The 12,105-nt window shown below is 42.6% G+C and overlaps 1 protein-coding gene across 1 annotated transcript in view; it reads left to right on the top strand.

Annotated features, from left to right (window-relative positions):
- The window catches only part of SLCO4A1 (solute carrier organic anion transporter family member 4A1), a 641,539-nt gene that overhangs the window by 475,860 nt on the left and 153,574 nt on the right, over nucleotides 1-12,105 (top strand). The window contains exon 8 of the mRNA XM_085619749.1: nucleotides 11,612-11,777. Within this exon, the coding sequence (XP_085475875.1) occupies nucleotides 11,612-11,777 (166 nt within the window). The remainder of the gene's footprint in view (nucleotides 1-11,611; nucleotides 11,778-12,105) is intronic.

Here is a 12,105-nt window from a genome sequence, read left to right as displayed (position 1 = left end):
GGTATTAGTATTTAATATTTAATATTTCACATTTAATATTTAATGTTTATTGTATATTATTCAATATTTATATGAAAGAAGTTATTTTTAAATACCTACATTTAAAGTTCTGCATATTTTACCACCATTATATGAATCTATGTCTCTCCTTTTTACTTCACTGATTTTAGAGTTAATATCTTACTGTTGGTTGATTGATTTGAATTGGTACAGACAATAATGATGGATTGATTGTGCTGGTATTTTACCTACTATGCAAGGAGAGGGTTTGTTTTAACGGATCACATGTGTATATTTTAGAAATCAATTATTTATATTCATATTTATTTATTTATTTATTTATATACTTGTATATTTCTTAATTCCACACATGTATTTTCGACTGCCCTTTGTCAAAGTATACCCAAACAGAGATCTGATACATTTGGCAGTCATCCAATCTCCTACAGTACATACGTTGTCTGTTCATAATACCACACCAGTCTCAACCAGCAAATGCATGGCACATGAACATCTCCAGTCCACGATATAATCTATCATAAGAGTCAGCTCAGACATCGAATAGTCTGTGACATAAGAAAACAAATCTTGTGACTATTATTTCAACCAAATGCTGAGGGAGGTTATATAGTCTCACAGTCCCTCAGCACAAGTTTTTAAGCACTTTTTGCACTTATTTGCACTTAAAATAATTTTTTTAAACACCGGTTCCTTCACTAATTTTCAAAACATTTATTACACGGGTATATTTTAGTTTCACACAGGTCCCATGCAAAACAATCTATACAAGCAATCGGAAAACATATAGGTATTAGGCATTTAAGCCATTATTTAATCGTTTGATATGACTCTATGAATATGAAGTTATATGAGTTTACCAATAATTGACATGACAAGTGGGTAATTTTATAAAAGGCTTGTTAGCGATAAAAAATTGTAAAACCTATACGTCTGTCTTTTAAAATTACACATTGTTGTAATGTTTTAATGTTTTCCATGTTTACTCATCATGTGACCATGTAATTTCACTTTAAAAATGTATCCTCCCCGTGTAAGCGCTGTCATGTGATCAAGGCAGAGGAGCTGCCGAAACGCGTCATGGTGGAAGGTGTGCTTGCATATTAAAATCTACTAAGCACCAAATTGGGTCCATTCTCGCTTTTTCCAGCAGCTCAGCAAGGAGAAGTAGAGCGAGCGTTCTGCTGATATATACACACACACACACACACACACACACACACACACACACACACATATATATATATATATATATATATATATATATATATATATATATATACATATATATATATTATCTACTGGCGGTCGCCAGTAGATAGTTATAGTTAGGACCGTGTTTCCATAGGAAATCTGAAAATTCTATTTTGAATAACCTTGGCGCCGGTTGACGAATCCTCGTGAATTTTTCAAAATAGGTGGGGCGCTCCGCTCCGCTCCTACCCTGAAAGTGTCGGGGTGATTAGTCAAGCAGGGGCCGAGAAAAAAGGGGGGTCCCAAAACACGTTTTCTCCATGCATTTTTCCATAGGGACCTTTAGTCCAAGCTACAGCCCGAACTGCTGAACAGAATTACTTGAAATTTGGCAGAGAGGTAGTCCTCAGGTCAGGGATGTGCCTTTTGAATATCTGGAGTCAATCTGTTCAGTAGTTCCTAAGAAAATCAAAAGTAAAATCATATATATATGTGGGCGGAGCCTAACCACACATCTCATCCTGAGATCTGATTGGCTGTCAGCACTTCATCCAAGAAGTGTTGGCAGCCATCTTGGGACCAATATACATGATAGCACCTCATTAAAAAGCATTGCAGTTAATAGAAGGTTTTAAGACTTTAGTTACATTATAAATCATTTGTTGATGGTACCATACTCATTTTAGGAATTGTGGAATGTTCTAAGGTGATTTCACCAAGTGAAAAAGCCTTCTGCTGGGATATCATGATTGAGAGAAAAATATTTTCTCATGCTTTTCCCACAGAGGTGTGGAAGGTGATCTATAAGCTAAACTGAGAGCTTATTTTCTGTAAATTCACATTATCTTTCTCAGTCATGTGAGAATGAAGTCTGACATTCTCAGTAAAACATGTACATCCAACAAGGGCAGAGACTGTCAGTTGATTCCTTTGTGTTCTACTGCAGCTTCCCAGAGTGTTCCAAAGAACAACTAGAGCGCTAACAGTCCTACTTATGATAAACGTATGGCACACCTGAAGCCATCTTGCTTGGATTTAAGTGGTAACTCTTAAAACATTTAATTTAAAAAGGAACAAAATCAGGGGGTTCATTTTTCCATAAAAAGTATGATTAGTGCTGCAGAAAGAAAAATTAGGGCACATTTTGAGTGACTTCTCAAATCCTCTTCTATTTCTAATTCTGACATGCAGACTGAAACATGCACTTTCAATACCAGCAGCAGTTTTCCCTGGTGAGCAGTAGCTTTACTACAGTGATCTAATGAGCAAAAAGAGTGCTAACATTCTGAATTTATGGCAAATGTGTGAAACATCTGAATGCCTTCTTGATGGAATCAAATTAAAAAACTGAAAGTATTTCCTACTGAGGAGACTGCAGTAAATGAGGAAATTAGGAAACTTCATAACAAATAAGTCTCCCAAGATGGCCACCAGAGACAAAAGAGCCCAAATGTAGCCCAAATATCACCCAGATGTAGCCCAAGTATAGCCCAATGACAGAATGTCCCAGAGTGTTCTTAAAAACAACTAGAGCGCTTACTGTCTTCATTATGACAAGAGTATGGCACACCTGAAGCCATCTTGATTGGAATAAACTGGTAACACTTAAAACATTTAATTTAAAAAGGAACACAATGAGGGGGTTCATTTTGCCATAGAAATTATGATTAATGCTGAAGATACACCGTACATACACGGTGGGGGGTACGGTCCGTACATACACGGGTGGGGGTACGCTCCGTACATACACGGGTGGGGGTACGCTCCGTACATACACGGGTGGGGTTACGCTCCGTACTTACACGGGTGGGGGTCCGCACCGTACATACATGGGTGGGGGTACGCTCCGTACATACACGGGTGGGGGTACGCTCCGTACATACACGGGTGGGGTTATGCTCCGTACTTACACGGGTGGGGGTCCGCACCGTACATACATGGGTGGGGGTACGCTCCGAACATACACGGGTGGGGGTACGCTCCGTACATACACGGGTGGGGGTACGGCGCGTACATACACGGGTGGGGGTACGGCGCGTACATCCGCGGGTGGGGGTACGCTCCGTACATACACGGGTGGGGGTACGGCGCGTACATACACGGGTGGGGGTACGGCGCGTACATCCGCGGGGGAGTCTGGGGGTACAGCGCGTACATCCGCGGGGGGGGCTGGGGGTACTGCACTTACATCCGCGGGGGGCTGTGGGGGTGGTTCGGCGCGTATGCAGGCACATGTCTCCATGGTTGGTATTGAAGTTCGCTCCGGACGGTCTTTATTCCATACGGGTGTACATTCGGACGGACGGGACAGATCGTACTTGCGTGCTCGGACTTCAGTTTTCCGATTCGTACGGATATTCGTCCGGGGACGTGTTGGACACTTTTTCCGACCCGAGGACGTGTGGGGGAATTTTCCCAATGCGATTCGTATGGACTTTTTCCCATACGAATCGTACTTGCCAGTTTGTACGGTACTTGTACGATTCGTACGGAAAAAATTCCGGATACGATTCGTACGGGGAAAATTTTTCCAGGATCAGAATCGGCACCTCAATGTGTACCAGCAGCTACCTATGAGGCAGAGGTATGGGGTGATGCCAAATGTTTTAGCGTCCAATCTGAGAAAAATAGATTTTGCAGGAAACTTTTGGGCGCTCCAATCTCCACCCCCCTGTACATATGCCACAGCGAATTGAAATTAGAATATATCGAAGACATTATAAGGGCCTGCCCCGCATTATATTGGCTAGCCATAATGAAGAACCCTGAAGCATCTCTCACAAGGGATATAATAGATGATTGTCTTCTTTGCGAGAAAGGGATGTATAGAGTAGGGTAGTTAAGAGTTTGGAAAGCGTTAATCTGGGTAGACTGTTTTCTAATCCGAATACAGCCGTAACAATGGATAAAAAAGTTTTAAAAGCAGCACTGTACTCACTTTATAGCATGGAAAGATTAGAAAGGGAATCGAAGAAACAAACAGTTGCAAAATGTATATCCATTGAGTACCCTGAGCGTTGTCTACCAAGCTACATTGCATTACCAATGTATCAATGGGAGAGAGGCCTCCTCTTCCGTCTACGAGCAGGGTCTGTGAGATACCTGCTTTGTTTTCCCTATGGGTATAATGCAAATTTAGACTCTTTGCCATGTCCGTGTGACGGTCACAGCGGACAAACACTTTTTCACTTTTTATTCTTTTGTAAATACTATATGAAATATGCACAATGGCTGTTTATTCCATATTTTAAAAAACGATCTCCTATTAATTTATCGGAAGCTCTTGATTGCATACTTAAATTGGACAATGCTGAACTGATCTTGCGTACCGGCACCTTTTTGAGAGTAGCTACAGGTGCTCGGAAAACGATGTGCGACCTATGAAGTTAATTGTATTTTGCTATTTATTATATGCACTTTACCTATGTTCATTGTATTTTGCTACCTTATGAACTTTGACATTGCTATTAACCCCTTCTGTGCCCGCCCCTTTCCCCGCCCTGTGCCGGCCGTTGAATTAGCGGGCGGGGTCTATGACGAGCTGGACTCGTCATGGGCACAGCGCCACCGCGGCCCATGACGAGTCCAGCTCGTCATGGGCACTGAAGGGGTTAATGTGTTTTTATCTGTATATATTTACTTTTATGGATACGCTGTTATCCGAATAAAGTCTTTGGAATGAAATGGAAATACCATAAAAGGTGGTGCCGATTAGTTAAAAATCTCTTTTTCCATCTGATCTAAAAGGTCCTCTGGTATGCTTGCTTGTTGTTTATTTTTTCAGCTGTCCTGCCAAATAATTAAAGGCCTCCACTCCCTGCTCCGGTTTCCTGTCAGAGACAGTGTCTGATTGACAGGAAACGCTCAATAATCTTCAGAAAAGCTCCAGTGCTTAATATGTTTTATTCAACCTTCAATTTCCTGGCACAGTCTCCCACTGTAGACAGCCTTCTGATTGACAGAAAACACTCAGTAATCTTCTAGAAGGATCCAGATAAACACTAGTACGTTAGACTTTCAAACCCAGCCCCCTGCTTGGCTTTATCAATCTGTATGAAGAGAGGGCTGTGTGTCTTATTCAACACCGTCTTTTGGTTCCAAGCCCTGCCGCCTGCAACAATAGTAACCTGGACAAATTCACTTGGAAGCTGGGGAGCAGCAACCCCTCTTGGAGATCAGCCCCTTCGTGATAGCTTCCAACTATCGTGAAATTCCAGTTTTTGATATACCCTTTTTTCTTCAAGGATACCCTAGCAATTTCAGTTTTAATATGAAATCGGTTTCTAAAGGAAAAGGTCTAGTTGTGTGAAGTAACGCAATGTTGACGACAGATAAAGATTTCTGAATGATCTGAGCAGAGACTGAAGAATACATGCTCAGGATTCCGCACAGGAGGTCAGTGCTCTAGGAACAAGGGTTCAAATTTCTTACAGTAATTCTTGTTTGGTATGCTTAATGAAAGACTCACATCTGAGGCTGATTCTGAAGTATTCATGAATGGTTGCCTGTTGGGTTGTGTTCTTATTGCAGAGTACCTCTCCTGTTTGATGGGATGCGCCTACCCACTAGAACTTGAAGACTCCAAATCAGAAGGATTAACAAACACACTTGCCATCCTTTTCACTGGCGATCCAGTTGCACCATTCACATCACTCTTATCTCTCTCTCTCTCTCTCTCTCTCTCTCTCTCTCGCCAATTCCCACTTCTCTCCAGGTTTAGTCACCAGTATCAGTCATTTCTTCTGATACTAGGGATTAACCTCAAGCGGGCGTGGTGGCAGATCTTCGCTTCTGCAGTAACCCAGGGAATTCAGGTGCTTGGCCATTGGTGTGACACTGCGCTTTTCTCAAAAAAATAATTGGAAACCTTTACAAAACCCTGACTTGTCAGTTACTCAACGTTTTTCCAGACATACAGCCGATTTAGACTTCTTTCTGACAGGAAAGTATTTTATTTTCCTGTCTAAAATGCCTCCACTTTTTGTGAGTTGCCCTTCCTTTTGGAAAAAGAAAGCACATTTAGACCTCCACAAAGTCTGCTTGCATTGCCTTCCAGAAGACGACCTTCCAGAATCCTGCCGCCATTTTCATAATTTTTCAAGAAGAATGCTAAAGAGCAGCGAGATGGTCAGGCTGCGTGGACTCCAAGGAAGAAAACTGCATTAAGAGACAGCTGGATCATCAAGAGGTTCCATAGGGAAGGTCAATCCTCCAACAGCGCACCCTCTTCCCACACCAAGGGCTCTACCAGGGCAAATCTAAAGAAAGAAGACACCAGAGGAAGAGTGTTGAGTTGATTCCCATTGTTGTCAAGGAGCATAACGTCTTGATGTCAAAGATGTCAAAGATAGGCAATTTGCCTACATGCTCAACATTATCAGATACGTCGATGAGACACCCAACGTCAAAACACCGTTTGACATTAAAAAACCCCACAGTAGTCACCGCCCAAACTTTAATCGATGTCACCATAGTCAGCGACGAATACTCCACCACCATGGACGTCGAAACCACCATTGTTAATGTGAATAACTCCATTTAAGCTACATTTGACATCTAGAACAAGATCTCTAATGCCTTCCGTTCAAATTTCACCACAGTGGCTTCAAAGCCACCAAAAAGTACCTGGCAGTCCTGATTCAGATTGTTCACGAACGTACTCTACATCTCAGGTAGTGGCTGAGATACATCTATCTAGTTCTTCGCCAGGAACTTCCATCCCCAAGGAGGCACCATGGTTCACTTCCTGGATCTAGATCTAGAGAGAGGTCTTCTCATTCTCGGTCCTGAAGATCGAGGAGACAATCAGGAGGACCTGCTCTCATTAAAAAAGACATAAACTATCTTGGTCATCCTCCTCCCATCTTCTATCAAAGACTACTCACCTACACTGACAGATATACTCACCTGCTGACCTTTAGGAAGGCACTGAAGACATGGCTGATTAACCTTTGACTCTGAGTTAAAACCCCACGGCATATGTTTACTTGATGAGCCAGCGCCTGGACACCTTCGGGTAATTGTATTGCGCTTTATACATTTCTTTTTCATTTCATTTCATATGCCTCCAACAAGAGTCTCACCATTTGACGACCTTATGACTTTCAAAGATGTGTTAGTGAGACGAGTAGCAAAATTAAACATTGGCATGGACGCTCCAACTACCTCAACATCAGTCATATTTGAGACCTTACATGAGAAAATATCTTCAAGGCCCTTACTTCCATTGGTACCTGGTATTCATATGCCTGATATGCAGCTGTTCCTCACACATGCATCATAAAGTCTGCATTTTTACACTCCTAAGAAAGTACAAACTGCCAGATCAGGACCTTCTGTTTATCAGACAAGATCCTGCACCAGAATCTTTTATTGTGGCTGCAGCAAGAAAATCGCATGAAGGTCGCAAGTGCTTCTGCTCTTTTGGGGAGATATGATAGTTCCTTATGGGATTCTCTCCCAAACTATTGTGACAAGTAGCCTAAAGAAGATAGGCAAGACTTCCAAAAGGTATCTGATGAAGGAATGCATGTCCCCAATCAGATGTTTGGAAGAGCAGTCGATATAGCAGATCTAGCGGCACATAGGTGTTGCCATGGAATCTATATGAGATGCAGTTCCTAGATTAGGCTGACGTGTCTGAAAACAGAAGCACAACATGCAGGAACTACATTGTTTGGCTGAAGTGCAGATGATTAAATGTCGCACATGAATATAGATATAGAGACCTTGAAAGCTGTTGGTTTTGAATAAAAAAAAGATTACGCAAGAATTTACACGCCCTATGATATGCAGTACTTCTCTCAGAGGGTAAACCCCTCATTTGTCGCATCACTTAAGCCTTAATAGCCTCGAAGACCCATCTGAAGTAGTAGAGAGAGAACAGCAACCACAACATGCCGTCACAAGGAAACCTCCTGCTAAACAATGACTTCCATGTTCCGCCTTCTCTGTTGGTCATTTCCGAAAAACATTGCTTTGAGTTGTTCATAATAAACACCATGGAACATGGAGCTGTATCCTGAGTAAACGCCCTTATTATCGTTTTTCTTTGGGATGGATTATCTTTGAGTTGGTGTGCTCCTCCAACCATGGACTCAACACCTCTGTGGGGCTGAGGGTGCATAACGGGAGCTGGAGTTTGTAAACTACAGAAACAAGTATGCATCAAACAGATACACAAAATGTGATATAATTTAAATTCACTAACAAAAAATATACAAAAAGCTACATTTTAATGTGCAGGTTGGAGATTTTTGAAATTTGTCTTTATTTTTAAGCGACTAGGAAATATGCTGGACTCTAGCCCATCACTTTGCCATTTTGGTTTTATTGCACTTACTCTTTATTTCGGCACATACTAGTACTTCAATTGAGGCCACAAATCATCCATACTTCTGTTTTCTGTTCTTGCACTTTTCACACAGATCATGTTAAAGATAATAATTGAGGGCTCGATTATGACCCTGGCGGTCTTTGAACCGCCGGACTACGAGCACGGCTGGCAGACCGTCACAAGATCGCCAACACCGTCAGTGGTGGCCCATGGAGGCGGTCCCGTCTGGCATTTCCACCGCCGGGTACATCACGACCTGCCTTTCTGCCACCATGAAAAGGTCAAAAAGAACAATTGATGGACAGAATGCAGAACAATGTCATACATTCACCCCAGTACAGATATCTGGGCCTAAATCCATCGTTTTTTTGCTCACTATGCCATTCCAGTTTGAACCCAGCCATATGAAAATCAGTCTTGACCCTGTGCCCAATGGGAACAGTCCAGCCCAAACTGCCAGGCCAGATCCTCCCTGAACTGGAAACAAGCATCCTAGGACCGGTTTCGGGGTTTCACCCTTCATCAGCCAGGATAGCTTGACTCCAGTGGCATGGAGAGCACGGGACCCACGTCTGGGCATACCCGTCCCACTCGGGGTGACAACAGGGCCGGACTGGCCGTAGCGGGCACCGGGCATTTCCCCGTTGGGCCGCTAGGATGGGGGCTTGTCTTGGGCCCCTGGGGGGGGGGGGGGGTAGGGGGGGTTGTTACTCGGGGCCAGCAATATAGGCTCCCGGTAACAAAATCAGCCGAAAGCGGCCCTTGCAAACAGCTCAGCTGCACCCCCTCAGGGCCAGCCGAGCAGTTTGCCAGTTTCAGTTCCCAGTCCGGCCATGGGTGACAAATGCAAAAAGACGTGGGTCCCTTGCTCACTGTGCCACTGGATTAAAGCTAGCCTGGCTAATGAAGGGTGAGATACCCTGAAACCGTTCCCAGGATGCATGTTTCCGGTCCAGGGAGGACCTGGCTTGACATTTCGGTCTGGACTGTTCCAATGAGGCAGAGGGTCAAGACTGATTTGTATATGGCTGGGTCCAAACTGGGGTGGCATAGTGGGCAAAAGAACAATGGATTTAATCCAGATCTCTTGACTGGGGGAGATTATTTGAATCATTCAGTATTCTGTCCATCATTTGTTGCAGTTACACTTTTTGCCGTAAGTGGGATGGGAATGCCCAGACGTGGGTCCCTTGCTCACCGTGCCACTGGATTCAAGCTAGCCTGGCAGATGAAGGGTGAGATCCCCCGAAATAGGTTCCATGATGCTTTTTTCCGGTCCAGGGAGGACCTGGTTTGGCAGTTGGGTCTGGAGTGTTCCCATGAGTCAAAAGGTCAAGACTGATTTGCATACGGCTGGGTCCAAACTGGGGTGGTGTAGTGCGTAAAAAAAACAATGGATTTAACCCATATCTCTTGACTGGGGGAGGTTGTTTGAATCATTCAGCATTCCGTCCATCATTTGTTGTAGTTTCACACCATGAAAAGGTCATCTGAAAGGCAGGTTTTGGGGTGCAAACATGTCTCCAGGGCAAGTGTGTCCTTGAAACATGTTACTGGTACCAGCTGGGTTTGCCCCTATGTCATTGGCACTGTTGCGCGCACTGTTTCTCCTGCAGACCATGCTGCAGGGAAACAGTGCACCCAACTGCCTGGGGATATTGCAGCATGGCCGGCATTTGCTGCAGGCTCTTTTCTAGAGCCACAACATGCTGCCTCCATGACTGCACTGCCGACACACCGCCAGCCCTGCAGTAAAGTTGTAATGCAGCTGTCAGGATGCAGCTGGCTTGGCGGAGTGTTATCGACCTCTGCCGCGGCAGGCTGGCGGTGTGTCTGCCACAGTCCTGATTGGGTCCTTAATTTTTAGCTTCCAGTTTCAAATTCCTTTATATTTACAATGTGTTTTCAAATGTTTGCTTTTTTTATTTACATGCACTTTATTAATCTACTAATATTGTTTAATTTCCTAAAAAGTCAAGGACACCCCGAGTAGGCATCACAGACCCCCCCAAAGATCCAGTGGCCACATGTTAAAAACCATTGCTCCATATCTTATCAAAAATAATATAGTTTTCAGTTCTTAATTACTTTTTGTTCAAAATGTCGACATGTTATTTTGCATGTGTTGGAATGCTAATATGAATATTGGATTTCTGTCCACACAATAATGATATGTGTGTTCAGAATTATTACAGCCCAATAAAGGGGAGAACAGTCAGTCTTGCTTTAACTCATCCAGTGGTGAACAAGCCTGTTAATTTCTTATGGGACATTAAACCTAGGTTTTTTCATAAATTTGTGAGAGCGCTTAACAGCAATGATTTTACCCCATACTTTCGTTATATAATTGATGAAAAATAAATTCAAATTTTAGAAAGGGAAACGGGATTAATAAATAAAACAAGCACATTATTCCAATTGATCAAATAAGGAAATCTTACATGCTCTTTTGTATTCTTTTTTTTGTGACCATGTATATAAGTAGAACCTCAAAGACTGGGTATAAATATTTTTCAAATTCTTAATAGAAATACAATACACTTCTATTAACATTCAGCATTTGCATTAGAGAAGCATTCTGGTTTCTACTCATTGAAAGGCCATACATAGGGATGAGTTAGTTAATTATAATTCTGTTGAGGCACAGGTTATACAGAGAGATCCAGCTTCTCAAAATTATAGAGGGAAAGACAGGGGAGCCTAAACACATAGAGGCAGGGCAGATGTGAAAAGACAAGCCAGAGGAGTTGAAGTTAGTGAGTAGCATTTTCAAACTTTAAACTTTGGGTCCAACAAAGATGCTACAACTTGGTAAGTCTCTCCGTGATGTGGCTGTTTTAAAGGGGTGTAGTCCTGTCAGTGTGCCTGTTTTTACCCAGTGCACCACGCTGAACTATACCACATTAAATACTTCTTCAACACACTCCTGAGAAGGAGGACAGTTACAAAGGTTTCTTTTTGTTGCATGTGCCATACAACTCTTCCTAACATGTGGAAGAGGCTGATTGTGTTGTGAGTTTGTTGAAGTGCAGATAACAGTGCTTTTCATTCTGTTTTCTGCAGTGTTCAGACTGAGCGCAGCCTCCAGCTTACAGCATCATGCAATTCAGGGTGCAACTGTTCAAAGGAGATCTACAGCCCTGTTTGTGGAACTGACAACATTATGTACTACTCACCATGCCATGCAGGCTGCTCGGGAGTCCACATCAACCATGCTGGTGGCCTCAAGGTACACATAATATTACACAAACCAAACATGGCATGTGATCACAAGAGAATGTGTTATATATTAAAATTACTCCTGAGATTGAAGTTGCATATATGAAAAGCTATAGAAAAATATGAAGTTATATGCTTGTGTTTGCTGGAGGTTCTACATTACATTTATGCAGTACTATAACATACAATCTACTGCCATTTTGCAGAGTAAGACATTATAGAATAAGTCATCCTTTTCCATACCATTTGTACATAACAGAAATGTTTGAAAATATGTTGAACACTCTGTGTTATGTGTACTCTACCAGAATGGTACAATTTTATAATATTTAGGTTTA

Source organism: Triturus cristatus, chromosome 7, assembly GCF_964204655.1.
Source record: "Triturus cristatus chromosome 7, aTriCri1.1, whole genome shotgun sequence".
Taxonomy (NCBI): domain Eukaryota; kingdom Metazoa; phylum Chordata; class Amphibia; order Caudata; family Salamandridae; genus Triturus; species Triturus cristatus.
The sequence above is the reverse complement of the archived record's forward strand: the minus strand, read 5'-3'. Positions and strand labels throughout refer to the sequence as shown.